General features: G+C 41.0%; 1 protein-coding gene across 6 annotated transcripts in view; it reads right to left on the reverse strand.

The window, feature by feature from the left end:
- LOC121941863 (regulator of G protein signaling 12) overlaps positions 1–17,290 on the reverse strand; it is a 62,457-nt gene extending 45,167 nt beyond the window's left edge. For 4 of the 6 annotated variants that reach the window (XM_088073661.1, XM_088073649.1, XM_088073680.1 and 1 more), the window contains exons 1-5: positions 17,155–17,290; positions 14,227–15,559; positions 13,250–13,489; positions 11,881–12,861; positions 3,925–4,044 (exon numbers count right to left, since the gene is read on the reverse strand). In XM_088073661.1, coding sequence (XP_087929787.1) covers positions 3,925–4,044; positions 11,881–12,861; positions 13,250–13,489; positions 14,227–15,318 — 2,433 coding nt within the window. In that variant the 5' untranslated portion in view covers positions 15,319–15,559; positions 17,155–17,290. The other 2 variants (XM_088073654.1, XM_042484775.2) reach the window with 2 other exon arrangements.
- Between the last annotated feature and the right edge of the window lie 1,211 nt (positions 17,291–18,501).

Here is an 18,501-nt window from a genome sequence, read left to right on the forward strand (position 1 = left end):
TGGAGGAAACAGCAATCAGCCTTGCAATCAGCCTGTGTATTGTTTGGCACGTGAATGAGTATCTCTGCCTGTTTTCATGGGTTCGTCTTATTTTGTAAATAGCTTACACAGGTGGGACACAAAATCACCTAGCTCTTCAGATTTCAACCTTTGATGAACACTTGAGGGTTGATTGTGTCGGTGTCCTTGAAAAAATGGTAATTAAGTTGTTCCAAGGATGTTTCTTTATCTTGTCGATGGTGGGGTTTAAAATAGATTTTGGTGGTTTCAAAGCTACTTTTAAAAGTTATGCAGGTATTTTTTTAACAGTGCATACACACCACTGGACATTCATATAGCTGAGAAGTTCATCAGACAACTGAAATACAGACACACATAACTGAAGGACAGCCTGACTTCCTTCCCCTCTCTGCTGTCATAAGACATTGTCTGTTTGTTTATTTGTGTCTGAGTGTGTGTGTGTGCGTGTGTGTGAAATGGTTAAGCCCTACAATCAGACCCATCACAAGACAAGCTGCAAGCCTCAAGCTCTGGCATGCACACACACATACATACAGCACTGAGCACACACATGCACGCTCACACACACTTCCACTGCAGCATGATGTCTGAAACCTGCTGGGGAAGCTTTAGTGACACAGCTAACAAGATGTCTGAGATCTGTGCGTGTATATGTATATGTGTGTGTGTTTGTGCAATTATAGTGCAATTATGCTCCTGTGCATTGATGTGTTGGTGTGAGACCGACTTCGAGTTGCAATTTGTGCATGTCCGTGCGTGGCTCTTCATGTATGTGTGTGTGTGTGTGTGTGTGTGTGTGTGTGTGTGTGTGTGTGTGTGTGTGTGTGTGTGTGTGTCTATATACTCTGTGCTTTTGTGCTGAGGCCTCGCTAACGAGGGGAATGTCAGCTTGTTGCTCATCAGAGCTCATTAGAAGTGCAGGCTAACACTTCGAACCCCATTACCCCCCACCACCATCACCACACAAACACACACACACACACACACACACACACACACACCAACCCCCCCCCTCACAACACAAAGCCCTCTCTGTTTGTGGACATTACCGCATAAGCAGTGAGAGAAAAAGGCCTAACGACCGGAAAAAAAAGGTAGAATAGAGAGGGGGGTTGAGGGTTGGGGGGAGTGATGAGGAGAAAAGAGGAGAGAAGCGCTGCTATGGGATGGGCTGGCAACTACACAGAGAAAGATTTACCCCTGTATGAAACACATACAATGGTGGGCGATTCAAAAGTCCGGAAAAATGCCCTGGTACTTCCGATTTCATCACCTGATGGTGAATCTTTTTGTAATTATCAGCAACGTGATTGAAAGAAAATGAATCTAATAGTATGAAAGATGGGGAAGGATGGTGTTAAGTGCCAAGTTTTTTGCCCAGTTAGTGCCTAACATTTGGACAAACAGTGCAACATGGACATTAGCAGCCAGTGTTACCTTCTTCTAATACCATTATGAATTGGGAGTTATTACAGTTAATTAATGAAAGTAAGCAACAATTGTAATTTGTGGGTAGGAAAGTTAATTTGAGGCAACAAGTGAGCTTCAAATTGAATTTCGCTTTGTGGAATTTAATTAATTAAAAAGATTGTTCTCATAAAAAAAACATATGCAGCAGATTTGTCTGTAATTAAAATAGTTTTGAGGTGAGGATGAAAAATCATAATTTATTTTTTGACTGATAGCCTACCATTGTTAACTGGTAATATCTTATTTCATTGTAGAGCTGTGGGTAGCATATTGCTTCACTTAGTGACTTCTTGCCCAGCATCTCTTACGCTACTGCTGCAAGCTCCGCGCCCAGGACGTTGGAAGTCTGCCTGACCCGTACACACAGTGAAAGAGCTAACTGTTAGCATCATAAGGCTAAGGTTACCTTAGAAGTCAAGCCCGTTTTGGTGTTGGTGTGAGTTTGACGGGACATTTAACATCTCTCTGTTAGCCGCTGCTGTGTTCCCTCTCATACTAAGCTGGTAGATGTTGAACTGGTCTCCGTATGGCAGCAACAGAAAGTCTGTTGATCCTTATTAGGGTTGAGCCTCTCCAGCAGGGTTGAGCCAAATATTCAGATAAAAGGAGTATCTTTTCATCCGTACAAGTACGAGTAAAATCTATTAAAATCCATACTTGTGTGAAGTCAAATCCTCATTTTTGTAGGTGTGTTACTTACTCTTATGATCAAAAATGATCTGAAGCTCAATCATGAAGCTGTTCTATAAATAGTTTTCTAATGAATAAAAAAAAAAAACAACTTATGATCAACCCATATAAATATCAGGCTTAAAATAAAAACTTCTGTTCAGGTTTCATCCATTTCGGGTTTGAATTTTGTCATTCTGAGCGCAGATACGGCTACAGATAATTCAGTTGGTTGAACACATACAAATGCAGATACAGATAATTGTGTACTCGCTCATCCCTTCAATCCAACAATGAAGAGGATTAACATTAGTATTCAGTGAGGGGGATTGTCTTTCATGTAGGTGTTCACTTCTGCCTCTGGTTCATTAGCTTGTTGAAGGGCGCTGTAGTTGTCTCTCAGGAGCAACATCATGGCATTACCTCGGCAGCAGTGCATGACTCCAGCCACAACAGCACACTAGGTGTCTCATCATGTCCCCCCAGCACCAGCATATTTTATTTAATACATATTTTTATCTGTTTATCTGCTAGTATTGAGTCAAAATTCTTACTGTCAGTCAACAGTTGAACAGTTGTGTGTTACCATCCCCCATGATAAGACCTTTTAAGACACAACACCGCCAGCTTGAATCCAGCCACGGGCTTATACGGCATAAAATCGCCAGTCTCGCTCCCTTTCTCCCCATACTTCCTGTCTCTCTGTACTGTGCTGTCCAATAAAGGAAAAATGCCAAAAATGTATATTTAAAAAAAAAAACACTACTGAAGCGACACTGTGGGATGTGTTTATCCATTCCCAGGGCGCCTCAGTAGCCACTAAATGCCGGAAACATTTAACTTTCTTCTGATCTCTATCTTAAGACCAAACGAGCTGTTATGAATTGTGCTCACAGACAGCAGGACTCTGCTTTGGTCTTACCAAACTTCACACACACAAACAGGCAGGCCATGAAGAGAATAAAACTCAGTACTTTGAATGTGCAGTATCGCCATGTTACTGTTCACTCACTTCTAAAATATGAAAAAAATAGCCAAATGAAAATGCGTTTCTAAACATAATTATCTTAAACGCAATTAAGATGAGCATAACCTTGTGCAAACATAGGTCTTGTCTCAAGGCCATTTACAGTGGTAACCATGATAACAGTGCATTATTGCTGAAATCCAACAGCAGCTGCTGGACACTCTCTTTATATATTGTGAAGTAGTACTAAATAGGCATATTGTTACTGCAAATCTCATGCCTCTCAAATGACTGGATATCAGGTCATTTCTTGCAGCAAAAAGGAGAGCATGAGCATGATTCTTGCAACAGTGTAGCCATATTGCATCCAGTTAGCCAAATATGTTATACTTCTACACCTAAATGTACGGCTGCATGTATCAAATTGTGATCTCATTTAGAGTCGACAAATTCCCTGCTATAGAAGCTGTGCAGCAGTCTCAGTCCAGATCCATAAATACCAGCCTGTAACCATCTGTTGAGCTCTTTCTATAAACTGGCTCTGTCCACGACTGCGTGTATGTTGCCACGGTGATGTGAGAAGATGTCTTGACATGTGAGGTGGTATGGTGCACATGAGCTGCTATTATTAGAGATAGATGGTGCACGTGTGGCTCAAATGTGACTATAACACAATGGTCAGACTGAGCCTGAGCACTGTAGTAACACTAAACACTTTGTTGGAAGATGGCATTATTATCTATACGTGTGTTGGCGTATGTGTGCACGCTAGTGTGTGAGCATGCAAGTGCTCCTACCTCAAGGTCATCCAGTGAACGGGCCAGACTGAGACGTTTGGAGCGTCCAAAAGAGCGTCTGGCTGAGGAGCGCTGGGGGAGAGGAGGGAAACCCATGGTCAGACCACGGAACCGACCACCCTGAGGGGAGAAGATACACAAGTTCAGCTCACAAGCTGTATGTAATAGAGCACATGTAGGTGAGGACAGCAGTAGCCTAAAATTCAGAGAAGGAAGCTGGCCAACTCAGTTAGCCAACAACAAACTACATATACCGCCATGCAGTTGTATGCCTCTGCACAACAGTCATGTTGCATTTACAGTTTACATCCGTGTCTGTGAAAACATGGACGCTTCACACACATCTTCCCCCCAGCAGCAGAAGATCTATACAGTCAGCACAGTTTCTCAATGGGCTCCCCAAGGCTCTTGAGTTGTTGCCAAAAACATGTTTAATGAGGTCACTGTGACCTTTGATCTTCGGCCAGATTCTTATCAGTTCATTCTTAAGTCCACGTGGACCTTTGGGCTAAATTTGAGGAAAATCCATCAAATCCATCTTCAGATACTGCATTCACAAAAATGAGATGAAGCCAAGCTCACAGTGGCCTTGACCTTTGAACACCAAGTTCTAATCAGCTCATCACTGAGTCTAGGTAAATGTTTCTGTCATATTTCAAAAACGTCCGTCGAGGTGTTCTTGAGATATCGCTTTCACAAGAATGCGATGCATGCAAGATCACCGTGACCTTGACCATCAAAAATCTAATTAGTTCATCCTTAAGTGCACTAAAATATTTGTGCCAAATTTAAATAAATTCTCTCAAGGTCTTCTTGAGTCATTAAGTTCAAAAGCATGAGACAGACGAGATCACAGGGACCTTGATCTTTGACCTATGACCACCAAAATCTAATCAGCTAACTGTTGAGTCTAAGTGAATTTTTGTGTCAAATTTAAAGAAATTCCCTTAAAGCATTCTTGATATGTCACAGGGAGGTATGAAAACGTGTTGCAATAGGAAGCTTCTGTGTGTCAATGAGTATGAATAAACGCCAAACAATGCTTTGTTGACTTTCTAATGGAAAGAATGACAACAAATTGATGCAGAGGGCTTCTTGATGGTCTGAGAAGCTGATGAGAAGCTGAACATGAATTGACTATTACCTTTGTCTTGGTCTAAGGACTTTTATCACATGTCATCCCTCGAAAGGGCTGGGTATTATTTAAAAACTGACAGTACCATTACCACTACCCTAACAGTAACACTGATACCAATAGAGAGCCTCATTTGAACCATTCAAGCATTCAGTTGTGTAAAATGCCACCACCACTGCGCCCCCCCACGTAATACTTTCTGACACTTTTAACTGGCAAAGAAATCCTATGAAAACCAACCCATTAATATGAGAATTACAGAGCGAGTGATATATTGGCAGATATATTTGCAACACACATTTGCTGATAAGAAAACAGAGATTTTAGCATTGCAAGGATATGATTGGGGTTGAAAATGTCTCCACTGCATAGTTTGTTCACCAGTAATACAGACAAGTTTTTTTTTTAACAAATTTGTTTGTTCATTTAAAAAGGAAAAGGAATAGCAGGCAATATCCTGTCATATAAAACTATTTAAAACATGCAAAGTAAAGATGAAGATAATACATAATTTAGTGACAGGCTACTTATCTAAAATATTACATTTTCCTTAATGGTGGATGGACACATTAAAGTGTTTACATTGTTGGTGGACTGTGAGCAATAGCCAAGATCTTTGAGTAGATGTGAATAACACCAACTAGCATCAGTGTGATGTATCATCAAATTATCCATACTGCTTTTATATTAAAAAAGATAATTATATTAGAATTTCTGAACTTAAATGTTCCAAAATCATTATCCCTTCCCTGTTTGACACATGGCACATACATTAACAGCATGACTAGTGTCTGTGTGTGTGTTTTTGGTTTGACAGGTGTGAAAACTGAATGTCTAAGTGTCAGTTAAATAAAGACACAACATACCATGTAGACAGTTTTGCACGGAAGCTCACATGGAGATTTTTGCAGCTTTGCCTTAAGCGTTCCTCTTCTACAGATGCATAGGTTTCTTTTTTTCACTTAAATGTTAAATTCCACATGTTGTGCAAAGGCATGTACAGTCCTGTGATTTTTGCCTGCAGTACCATTTAGTACTATAGTTCACCTCTCAACCACAGCCACAGAACAGACACACACACACACACACTGACACACGAACAGGATGGATAGGATGACTCTTGCTGCTGTATCTGAGAAAGATGTATGTCGTGCTCTCAAATCATAATGCATATAACTCTTTATTGTGTACGTGCAAGAACTACCTCTTACTAATATTGATATAAACAACCAACATTTGAGATCATAAAACAATTTTGGTGGAAACCAACTAACTGAAATTAAATTAAAACTGTCCAGCTGTTAGTTTTACTTCATGGCTGCTTTTCTAAAAAAATGCTATGCATGCTGTAGTGTCTTTAGGCAGGTTTTTGTGCAATGACATTGTGGGAGCAAGTGACAATTGCAAAAAAATGTGTGAATTTTTTTATGTATTATCTATTAAAAATCAAGGACAAATTGTTAAATGAGAATAAAACTATCCTCCTGTGAGTCTGTGATTTAATCTACACTCATGTTACCACAATACTTATACAAATATAACTCAATTGGCTGATAACCGATACTGATATCGATATATCCACTTTTTACCAACCGAATTTTAGTGATCATCAGGTCTTTTCTATAGTGGAATTAACATATTATGCATATTCTTATCATGATGGCCCACCAGCAGATGGAGACCTGAATTACAATGCTTTTCAAAGTATGTAACATTCATTCACTGTTTAAAATAAGAAACATACTAAAACTCAGGGTTGATGTTTTGTATATGTTCACTTTGTAAATTAAAAAAAAATCGCCTTGTGATACCTTCAGACAACAGATATTTCAATATAAAGCCAATATCCGCCCTTAAATATGATATGTTGATAGTATCGTACATCCCTACCACAAACCATGCATACTTAATCTTAACGGTTGTCACATTATGATGTGCACATAAAAACATTAGGCGCTGGGTCATCAAGATCTACTGTCCGAAGCCATCTGAAAATGATGTAACCACACTGAATAGTGCTGTAAAGTAGGGCATTATAACATTGAGCTTCATGGGGACTGATTCACTTTTGGGGCCAACCTAAAGGGGACATCAGAGGAACTGCAGTTTTTGGCACTTAAGTTTGCTTTACTTTTCAGTTCCAAAGGTTGCAGCTTGGTGGAAACTAATTAACTGGAATAAAGTTAAAACTGTCCAGCTGCTACTTGATGCCATAAACTGCTGCCTGTAATGAGCACATGAGAAAATTAGTCATTGGGTCATCAAGATTTATTGTCAAAAGCCATCTGACAATGATGTAATATCACTGAGTAGTGCTGTAAACCAAAGAGGAATCCACAATTAGCCTTTTAACTGTTGTCATTTCTTCTTTGGAGAACAACAGAAATATTCTGCTTCTTTCTCTCCTCCTCTCACAACTGGCATTTTGTGAATCTCTTTATACTTTAGCAGAGAGCGTATATAGGCGCAGCCCAGCTGACTAATTAGTAATTAATCCATGCAGGCAGGCTCCAGAGGCCACGCTGTGACACATGTTGAATCTGACTGGCTGATTAGGAGCAGGTCTTGTCAGCGTTTCATTAGGAAATGACCAGTGGTGTTGCCTGGATACGGAGGCAACCTTGCGTCTGTGTGTGAGTGTGTGTCTGATAACACAGATCTGAACACTCGATTACATATGTGAACACTAACATGCTCACATGACCTCTGTTTAACCTGGTCAGTATAAAACAAGTCTTGCTTGTAATGGAAACGACGCAGAAAGTAAACAAAAGGTTGTTTTTTTATGAGTGAATATTTGTCTGAAAAAGGAGATGACAAAGTGTTGATCTGACTCAGTCGTTGTTTTGGGTGTGGCTGCACATGAGCTTTTACATGCACTGAGCAACATTTGAAAGACTACATTTTAGTGGAAAACTAAGCTCTTATCTGTGTAGATGATCATGTCCCCCGGTCTCGCATGAACCGCACACACACACACACACACACACACACACACACACACACACACACACACACAGACAAACTATCAATGTGACAGAAAAGAGGCATCCTTCCTGTTTACAACAACACAGCTGTCAACATAAAAACCAAAAACACAACACATCGTCTCTGTGAAGATAATAACTGCACCAGTATAACAGGGTGAAATGTACCAAAGCCTTACAGGCACAGCTGACACAATCAAATGATTATCACTTTGATTCTAAATTACATGGAAAAATCAAACCGATCACTGTATCACATTAGTGAGTCAGGATTTGACTGCCAGTTTGTGTCTCTATTTAGTATCAGACAGTAATTCCACAACAACTTACTCAAATTTCAGATTTCAGTCATGTCAGTAGATCAGATAGTGTGTGCTATATTGACAAATGACCTTCAGGTACCAAGGGGGTTCCAAAATTGATGTGAAGTGAAGCCTTTTTTTGAATGAAAATCTTTATTTGTTTCCCATGGACAGTCATAAGAGTGCAGGAGGCTATGGCAGTTTAGATAGTAAAACAGTGCCACCGCGTGGCAAAGACTAAAAATACATTAAGGATTATGTATAACAAACTATATTGATACCTCTACACCAGGGGTGTCCGATGGGGGCCAGATTGGTTAATGCAAAAATACTGGGGGACAGCTGCTTCCCACATCAAACAAATCATGAAAGAAGAAAAAAAGGCACCAGCACAAATATTTCATCTTTAAGTGAGAAGGTAATAAATGCAAATTGCTTGATTAACCAATATTGTGTTAATCATATAGTGTATTTTGAAAGACAAGCCCAGGGCCATTTAAAACTGGTCTGAGGGCCACAGTTGGTCTCTGGGTCAGACTTTGATCATGACTGCTATACACAATAGATAACAAGTCAGCTCTAATACTTAAACACTGTAAAGAAAGCAATACTTTCAGGAGACAGATTGGGATGGGAATCAAAAACCAGTTCCAGTTGACAACCAGTACTATACTTGTCTAATCAATTGGAATGGTATGCCTTCTAGCTTATTAATGCCATTTATCAATGCCAACATTTTTTTCTAACAGTTGCACATTGCGAAACAGTGTTGTCAACTTCATGCATGCGTCTACGCTGCTGGAAACTTGCAACAAGAAGGAGTCATAGCAAAGAGGAAGAGACGATACAAAGCACGACATCATTTCACCAAGAAAGATAACAACAGTCCTTATAATGTTTGTAAAATGAACATCATAAGTAAAGGTTGAAACACTAGGAATATGCTAAAACATATTTCTACACAACATGAGCTTAAATTTGAGGAATACCATGTACATGTACACACGAGTGCCACTTTCTGCCAACCCAGCAGCACGCCCATTACAGAGAGTAAATATCTTATGTTAAAATCACATTAACGCAATGCAAGCTGAGTTGGCAGATTTTTTCTTTGACTATGGAAACTATTAAAACAGCTACTGTATAAATATTCTTTTATTTCATCCACACTGCACTCGGAGTTAGAGATAATAAGAAGTTGCAATGATGCTGAAAACCTTCTTAGGCCTACTTTAAGCAGAATCTATGGCACTGGTATCAATTAAATCTTATCAATTTCCATCCCTAGATACAGAAGACTACAGCGACACAGCAAAGCAGAGACTGTATAGTCAGCATTTTATTTTGACTACCGGTAGTCGTGGCTTACCATGACAGCCACAGCCTCCGAAGTTATGTGTCTCCAATCAGAGGACATTGTTCAAAGGGGTTAAAATCCACCTTCCTGTCACCGTCAGTCTCTACCGTGGCCCTGGGCTTGTATACACTTCCTCTAATTGTCCCCGGGGGGCCCTGAGACCCCGTCCACCACAAGTTTAACTCCGGGGGAAGCTCCTTCACCATCAAGGAAACAAAAGTCTAACCCCCGTATCAGTCCTGATAGGTACGTGAACACAATGCAACTGTTCTGTAAATACTTGTTAAGATTCAGACGAGCTGCAGAGAGATAAATGCAGAAAGAATCCAGTCAGGCTGGAAATATATTTCACTCTGTCTGTATCTCCTCCCCTCTATTGTCTAGAAACAATAAACAGCCAGTCACACATGTGCTGTATCTCAATGCAAAAGGAAATTTCTTTGCACAAAATAATGCAGCCAGTGTATTCAACTATGAATTAATCTTAATTGGAATAGTTAGAAAATATTAATTTACTGATTGGCACATTACTAATTAAATTATGTGGTTTAAATGTCTTTAATATTCATATTTAAGCAAGTAAATGCTTTAAAGGTCCCATTTTATGCTCATTTTTAAGTTCACACTTGTATTTTGGGATTCTACTATGGCATGATTTCATATTTTAATTTTCAAAAAAAACATTATTTTTCTCATACTGTCGGCTTGAATATCTGTATTCACCCTCAATCTAAAATGCTCCATTTTTCACATACACTGCAAAACATTTCAACAGGAAATACAAACAAATCAATCTGGAAAGTTTATGTTTTACGTTAAAACTACTTTTTATAGCAGCCTTTATTTGTAACATGACAAATTCATGTGAATCCTCAGCATGTTTCATAAAAAACAGAATTTCTGAATACAGGCTGCGTGTATTTCTCTGTGAACTGAGCATTACATAGCACGTTTACCTGCTTTATATTAAGTAACATATGGGAATCTGACTTTTTAGAATATGGGTCCTTAAAGCTATATAAAACAAACACCACACAAAAAGACGTACTTCATTAAAATTAGTCTGAAGCCTGCTCTGCTTCTGAGTCTCATTACGGTGGGAAACAGGTGGTTTTCAGGTGAGGGCAGATGCCGGGCTGTTGCATAATACATGATCTGATACTGGAGCAGAGGGGATAAATAACTTATCAATCCACTTGTACTAAGTCTGGGGACAGAGCCAAGTGCAGTGCTGGCATTATTCAATACAGTCCGGGGATGTTTGGTGGGGTGAAAAAGGTTCATCGCAACTCTCAAAACCTCTGGAAAGTTTAACATCTGAGTGAGAGAGACGCTTCCCTCGAATGCTGAATGAGTTAAAAGCTCGGCCTTGAAGAGCAGAGGGTGAGAGTGCGATGGAGAGCCGTGAGATGAATACAGATGGATTTATAGCCTCAATAAACTGTAGTCTTGGACACACACTAGTCAGAGTAAATTTCCACAGCAGGGGTGTGTGATGGGGGATGCTACCTGCTGCCCGAGCTTCTCATCTCACGGTCAGTTTTGACACAAGTCTTCCAAAAGCCCACTAACTGGCAAAGCACGACACACTACTGAATGTAGCATTGTGGGAAGCCCGATAATCTATTGGGCTGAAACTTTTGTGTAAAAAGTGTGATTAGCATGAAAATTAAAGGTATAACTAAGTTAAAAACCTTAATCCTTTGAAACCTCAGCAAACTAATTTCATCTCTTCAAAAGAAGAAAGAAAAGAAGGCAATGATCAACTTGACAAGAAATTAGTCCAAAATTAGCACGAAATTACAAAAAAATAGCAGAATATTACCTAAAATAAGTAAAAAGACAGAAAAATAACAAAACAGGAAATGACCTACAAAGTGCTAAAATAAATTTTTAAAAATATATAAATAACAATAATAATAATAATATGAATGACAAAAACAAATATGTATTTCTCTGCAACCTACTTTTACATACATAATTATAATAATTACAAATAAAATTTTCTTGATATTTTCCCTAGTTAATGTCACCTTTTACATATTTTTTTTGCAATTTGCAGGACATTTCATTCCAACTCCAAAGCAAACAAACCAATTTGCTTAGTTTTAAAGGTTTAAAAAAAGCGATATCGATCCAGGTTTCAAAGGGTTAATAGCTTTGTCAAAAACGTACCTTTTTCTCTCCTTCCTTAGTATTCCCTCGCTTCTTCTCTCTTTCACCTCTCTCTGCTCCGGCTCTCTCTCTGTCTCCACCAAACAGCTTCTTAGCCCACTCATCTTTGTGAGCAGCCAGCCGGTGGGTGTGGGGATGTGAAGGAGGAGGAGGTTGGCTCCCTCCAGGTGGTGGCAGGTGGTCCCCGGGGGCCAGCGGGGCCCTGTAGCGGTCGGCCGGGATCTTATTCATGGGTGGGGGCAGGGTGCTGCAGTTAGCCGATGACCATCCGTCGGTGGATTCGGCGTAGGACTCCTGGTCGCTGCTCAGGCCCTGGAGGTGGCTGTGGTGGTGCTGCTGACGCCAGTCTCTCAGCACATGGACTGGCAGCCACCGCTGCGGCTCCACCCCTGCTCCTACTCCTCCACCCCCTCTCTTTTCTCCTCCTCCCACAGCTCCTCCCCGCTTCCCCGGTGAGTAGTGGTGTGGGTGGACCCCTCGAGAGTGCCTGCCAGGGACATCGGGGTGAGCCAAGGGGAGAGGGTGCGGGAGGTCAGCCAGGTGTGGATCGTGACGGTAGTGGCCATTTCTCAGGGCTGGCGGAGGAGGAGGAGGTGGGTGAGGGGCCGCAGCTCCGAGGGTGGGGCTCCAGGCCTGCTGGGATGAAGGTGGGCTGTCCCAGTGGCGTGGCCCAGAGATGTGGTTGTGGTTAGGAGGACCTCCGAGGTCCACTAAAAGCACTCTGTTGCTCTTCTCTTCTGGTAAAAAGTTGCCAATCCCACTGTCACTGTTGCTGCTGGTGCTGTGATTCTGCTGGGCGTCGTTGTCTGGGTCGTGGAAGGCCCGGGCACGGACCCCCTCAATGTTGTCCCCCATGTCCCGGTAGAGGACAGAGACAAACTGGAGGAGAGGCTGAGAACTGGGAGGGAATTCCAGGCAGCCTCCTGTGTCCGGGTCGGGGGTGCACTCAAAGCCAAACCTCCTCGCTACACCTAAATGGACCTGAGGAAACAACAGTGTCAGCCAATGGACAGACATTTCCTAAAATATATTTCAATTTTTCTTAATGAAAAAATTGCATGAATAAGTTTGAGCTGTTGCTAGTTGTTTCTAATCAAATAAAATGAACAATAATGTTGTCTTATTACGTTCACAGTCAAGTAAATGTAGGTATTCTGTAAAACAGTCAGGAATTGAAAATAAGGCTGGGTATCAAACTTTATTTCAAAGTGTTGCTTTGGTGCACCAAAGATCTGGTATTGCACTATAACAACTGCTATATTTGAAATACAATCCAAAGTTTTCTGTTTATATTTTTGTAATAAAATTGAGCCATCTCTTGAGATTTGGGGCCCCTGATTGCATCTCATCACTGCTCCTCTGTTCATACCTGGTGGTGACAGAGGTCTGGGTCCACGATGAACACGTGACAGGAAGTCCTCAAACTGCCCTCTTCATCTCGTCCGTTGCTGAAGTGACAATCGTCGTGGTCATCAGTGGCCTGCATCGTGACCAGTCCAAAGAATCGACGGTCATCGGGACAGCAGGCACTGAAGGCGAGTTTTTCTGCAGGATATGTGGCCAAAATCTGACCTCTGTCGCTGCACAGACGCACGCTGTCGTGCATCACCTGGTAGGATGAAGTTAAGACATGTTATAATATGACTGCAGAGAAAGTAATAAGACAGTCACAGTTATCCCATGTCCGTATCGACAACATGACAGATGTTCCATGTTGATACACTGTGTTCATACTGCTGAAATAAAGGAATCATTTCCATTTCCAGCACTTCAAGTGTAAATGCAGAATGATCAAATCGCTGCTTTTTTAAGGTTTTGAGCTCAACAAAGTTAAGAGACTTGAAACTCTCTGCAGTTTCAAACCTCAGCAACTTGGCTTTATTTCTTTTAAAAACATGGAAAGAAGGCAAAGAGCCACTTAAAAAGACATGACCGTAATTCACAAGAAAATTATCTGAAGAAAAAAGAAATAAAAAGTAAAATAATAAACAGGAAATGACCTAAAAAAAAGTGCTAAAATAAAATAATAAATACAATTAAATAAAATGTGTACCGTAACCTAATTTTAAATATATAAATATATTAAATATAAATATAGTTTATACTTTTCCTGGTTATTTGATAATTTTCTGATCATTTTCTCACTATGTTTTTGGAAGCTATTTTTCAGGCCACATTCACTATTTGTTTTGCAATTTGCAAGACATTTCATGCCAAGTTGCTGATTGCCTTTTTTCTCATGTTTCGGGAGGAAATCAAACCAAATTTGCACACATTTCAAAGTACTTGTGAAAGGCGCCTGAATGAAGCACAAGAAAACTGATGTAACAAAACATTCAATCGCACCTTCATGAGGACCAGTGAATGGATCTTTTGCTCGGCCCGGAGGCGCCTCATGCTGCATCTGATGGCTTGCAGGCTGTCGCTCTCTAAGCTCGCCCCGATGGAGGCCAGCTCAATGGAGCCCAGATAGCCAACGATCATACCCACATTGAGGATGCCCTCGCTGGGCTCCAGACCCAAGTCACCACCATCTCCTACATCCAGGTCTTGCTCTTCATGGTGCTGAAGGTGCTGAAGGTGGAGATGACGGAAGTCTGCGTCCAGGAAGACTGAGTCGTCATTGAGAACTTGAGCCATCTCCTCCTCAGAGAGCAGATTTGGGTTGCTCTGTGAACGGGAGGAGTTCCGATACGGAGGGAAATCTGGATCAGACAGCGGGCACGGCTTTGACGACGAGCTGACCCCGGGTCTGTCCTTGTCCGAGCTGCTGGAGGACTGACTGGAGTTCTCAAAGATCATGTTAAAAATTCCTCCAGACTGCAGCTCTGCCACAACCTTCTCTGCCCTGTTGATTCCCAGCTGCTTAGAGTCCAGTTTGGGTTTGTACCACCCGCCACGGGCGCCACAGCCTGACCTGCTGTTATTGTTGTTATTTACACTGTTGTCATAGAAACCATCCAACTCATCATCACTAGAGCATGAGTCCAGGTAAGACGCTGCCATCGTGTTGCTGCTATGATGACGGCTTCCAGAGTTGCGTTGGTGGTGGTGATGGTGCCGCCTGTGGCGTTCTCCCTCAGCGATGACCAGTTTCAAGACACCAGAGCAGCGTCCAATCAGTTTGACCACATCTTCATGCGACGCCTTGGAGACATTGATGTCATTGACGGAGAGGATGTGGTCTCCTGAACGCAAACCTACGTAGTCTGCGGGGCTCCCTTTCAGGATGCAGCTGAGGACACATGGACTTTGGCCTGACAGCGTAAAGCCGTACCCTGTTCTTCCTCTCGCCACCTCCACAGCCCGGATACGCCCCTGCTGGATAGAGGTGGACGGTGGCGGAGGCTGAGGCAGCCCGCTTCCACCACAAGGGCGTCTTTTGGATGATGCATCCCCTTGCCTGTACATTGTGGCAGGGAACGTCCTCTTGTCCATTGATTCAGAACGTTTCAGTTAGTCATCATACATCCCGGGGCTCAGCTCAAGCATGAACGCAGGGCATATCCAACGCCTTTATTCTTGTCAAAGTGCTCTGATGTCGAGCTGCTATGAAAAAATGAGTAGCGGTTCTAAATGCAGCATAGAGGTGAAACTTTATCCTCAGTTCTGGCACAGCGCTGCTACTGTAGCATTCCCATCCTGGTGTCACTCTCTCCCAATTCACGGACTCAGTTACCTGCAGCACAAACGCACAGAACAAAGCCAGTCATGAGAACCTTCAGAAATGGGACCAAGTCATTGTTTTGCAAGTCACAAGAAAGTCTCAAGTCTTTGCATTTCAGTCCCGAGTTTTACACTTTACAAGTCCAGATGCACTCTTCATCAAACGTAATGCCATTTTAGGGGCGATCTAAAGGCAGAGCGTGCGCCCCATATGCTGAGGCCTTTGCAGCGGGTTTGATTCCAACCTGTGGCCCTTTGCTGCGCGTCATTTCCCCCCTCTCTGTCCCACATTTCCTGTCAATCTACAGCTGTCCTTTCATTAAAGGCAAAAATCCCCCTTAAATAATTTTAGTTAATGTAATGCCATTTTGACAGTCATAGTATAGTGATTTTTTTTTTTTTAAATAAAAATCACAAATGCTTTTGAAAAATTTGTTCTCATCTTTTTTAAAAAAGCTGCTGGAATCTTTGGTATCATTTTTTCCAAATGCCACTCAGTTATGTAACATTAGATGCATCTATTTCACACATTAAACATACTCCCTGTCTAATCTCTATGGCGTTATAAGAGGTATAAAATCATTTGACATATCAAAGCATGATACTATCATTAATTGCAATATTGTTAATACTACAGTAAAGAGGACTGGACTAAACACAGCCACACCTGTGCAGGTGGAGTCAGAGCCGCTCTGTCCAATGACAAATATGTTTTCACACCTGACAGGCATGCAGGTAAATTTAAACTGACCCAGCTTACAACTGAAACTTTAGAGCAGCTTTTAACCACTTTTATCACTTAGTATCAACCTGAACTGCGGGTTTTATTCGAGTTAAACGACATTTTTTTCATAAACAGTCTAAAACACTGACTGAGAAACTGAGGAAATAGTTACCGTTAGCCGAGGTTAGCTGACGCGTTGCCGTTAGTTTACTCAGCTGAAGCTAGGAAAGCTACATGTTAGCTTGTCGCGACGCTCGCTTTTGAAATAAATTAACAACTTTGTGTCTTTCGCCTAAAACTCAGAAGTTCGTGTTAGTTTTCTGTTAATTCACTACGGTTATTTAAATAATTTTTTTTAAAAAAAGTTTCTTGCCGTTATGCTGCTCAAAAGTGCACCCACCCGTGCTTAAAGTGTAGTCCCGCCCCCGTATTTCCAGTTCTTTGGAATGTCGGTCTGTTACCACGGCAACGGCGGTGTACACACACTCCTGCAGCCTGTCATTGGTCTGCAGAGCTGTCAGTCACACTGAGAACAGTTATGTGGATAAATTGACCAAAAAAAAAAAAAGTTAGCTTGAGAAATCACAGCTAAAAAGTATCAACGCTTGCATATTTCCACAGGTGTCAAAAGTCAGCTGCACGAGAGCGGCATCACGAAGCTGCGATTAATTTGTTCCGGAGTGTTATTGGAAATCAGGGTGCGCGTATCGATTTCAGCATCACGCAGCGAGGGAAAAGCAAACGACAACAGCTGGCCATCAGAGTTGTAAAGCCAGGGACAGCTAAGTAAAAGGTGGATGCAGGTCTGCTTTTTTGGGTTTGTTTTTTTTTAACAAAGATGTTGGCGGTTTCACTCGGCAGCGGATAGAAAACAAAGCACTTACCTGACGGTGTCCGGCGGTGATGCTGCTCGGGCAGTTTCCATAGTTTGGTAGCTAAGGGTTAGTTAGGTAAACTCAGGGACGATGGGTAAACAAAAGAAAAGGCTGCACCATCTGGCGAAGTAGTCTTAAGAGGAGGAGGACTGGAGGAGAGGGAGGTGTGTTTAGAGGGGGCAGCAGAGGGGGAGTGGAGATCAGAGGGGGAGACTTCAAACACTTCAAATAATACAAGATAAAACACTCAACAAGTTGTAACTTTTGAAAAAAATAATGAAAAAGTTAGGTATATTGGTATTGAAATGTCTCGAAGTAATCTTTCAAAAGCCTTAAAACTGCAAAGATATGGGAAGTTGGATTTTTTTTTATGCAAGGTAAAATTTAAAAATAATTGTTTTTTTTATTTATTTATTTATTATAATTGACCAAATCCCTCTTTTTAAACGCTTCATGATGGAAAATAATGCAGTGGAATAATTCCACATAAAGAGTGAGAAACAAAATCAGTAATAAAACTCACCAATAAATGCTAAGTATTTCCCAATTCTAACCACATCTCACTTTTGTACTGGACCAAAAATGTTATATTTTACATTATAACAAACATAAGGGCAAAATTACCCTTAACTCAATGTAAAATGTATGTGTTTTTTGTTTCTTTTCTTTCAGTTTTGGTCTTTGTAAAAGTAGTCTTAAATTTAATCCTGAGTGGCATTTAAAAAAAGTCTTGAAAAGTATATTTTTACACCCCTTCTGCTGTGAGAATCAACACAAGGCAGCAAGAAACAGCATCAAATAGTTCAAATGAAAGTTATTTTTTCATGTTAGTGAATTAAACTAAATAAATTTACTTAACCAGAGAGATTTAATGCTGCACATACACACACCGGTTGGTTGGTTGGTTGGTTGGTTTATGTATTCATTAGCTTTATGTTGGGACATAAGTTTATTTTCTTTCCAAAACTGTAACCTGTTCAGCATTATGTGATGATCACTGTTTTAGTTTTTATTGTAAATGATGTAAAATGCTTAGTTTACCTCATACAAGTAACATTAAAAACCTCTTCTAAGTTTCAGCCATAGATAACATTTGCCACGTACAGCTTAATACCTGTGCCGGTGCTTCATGAACCATATGGCAGCTGTCTGCTAATCCTGTTAATACCTTTTAATCATGAACCACCCATCGTAATGGGTGCTGTAAAACAAGAGCAACATATGTTTTTATAGTCCATAAAAGGGAATTACAGCCGGGCTGAAAAGGAAATTGTACAAAATGCAATAATTAGATCATATCAGAGGTCAGTGTTAAAGGTAAGGGTCTGATGGCAGGTTTCACATGAAAAAAACACA

The sequence above is a fragment of the Plectropomus leopardus genome, chromosome 3 (assembly GCF_026936395.1).
Source record: "Plectropomus leopardus strain MGB_pleo_1.0 chromosome 3, ASM2693639v1, whole genome shotgun sequence".
Classification (NCBI taxonomy): domain Eukaryota; kingdom Metazoa; phylum Chordata; class Actinopteri; order Perciformes; family Serranidae; genus Plectropomus; species Plectropomus leopardus.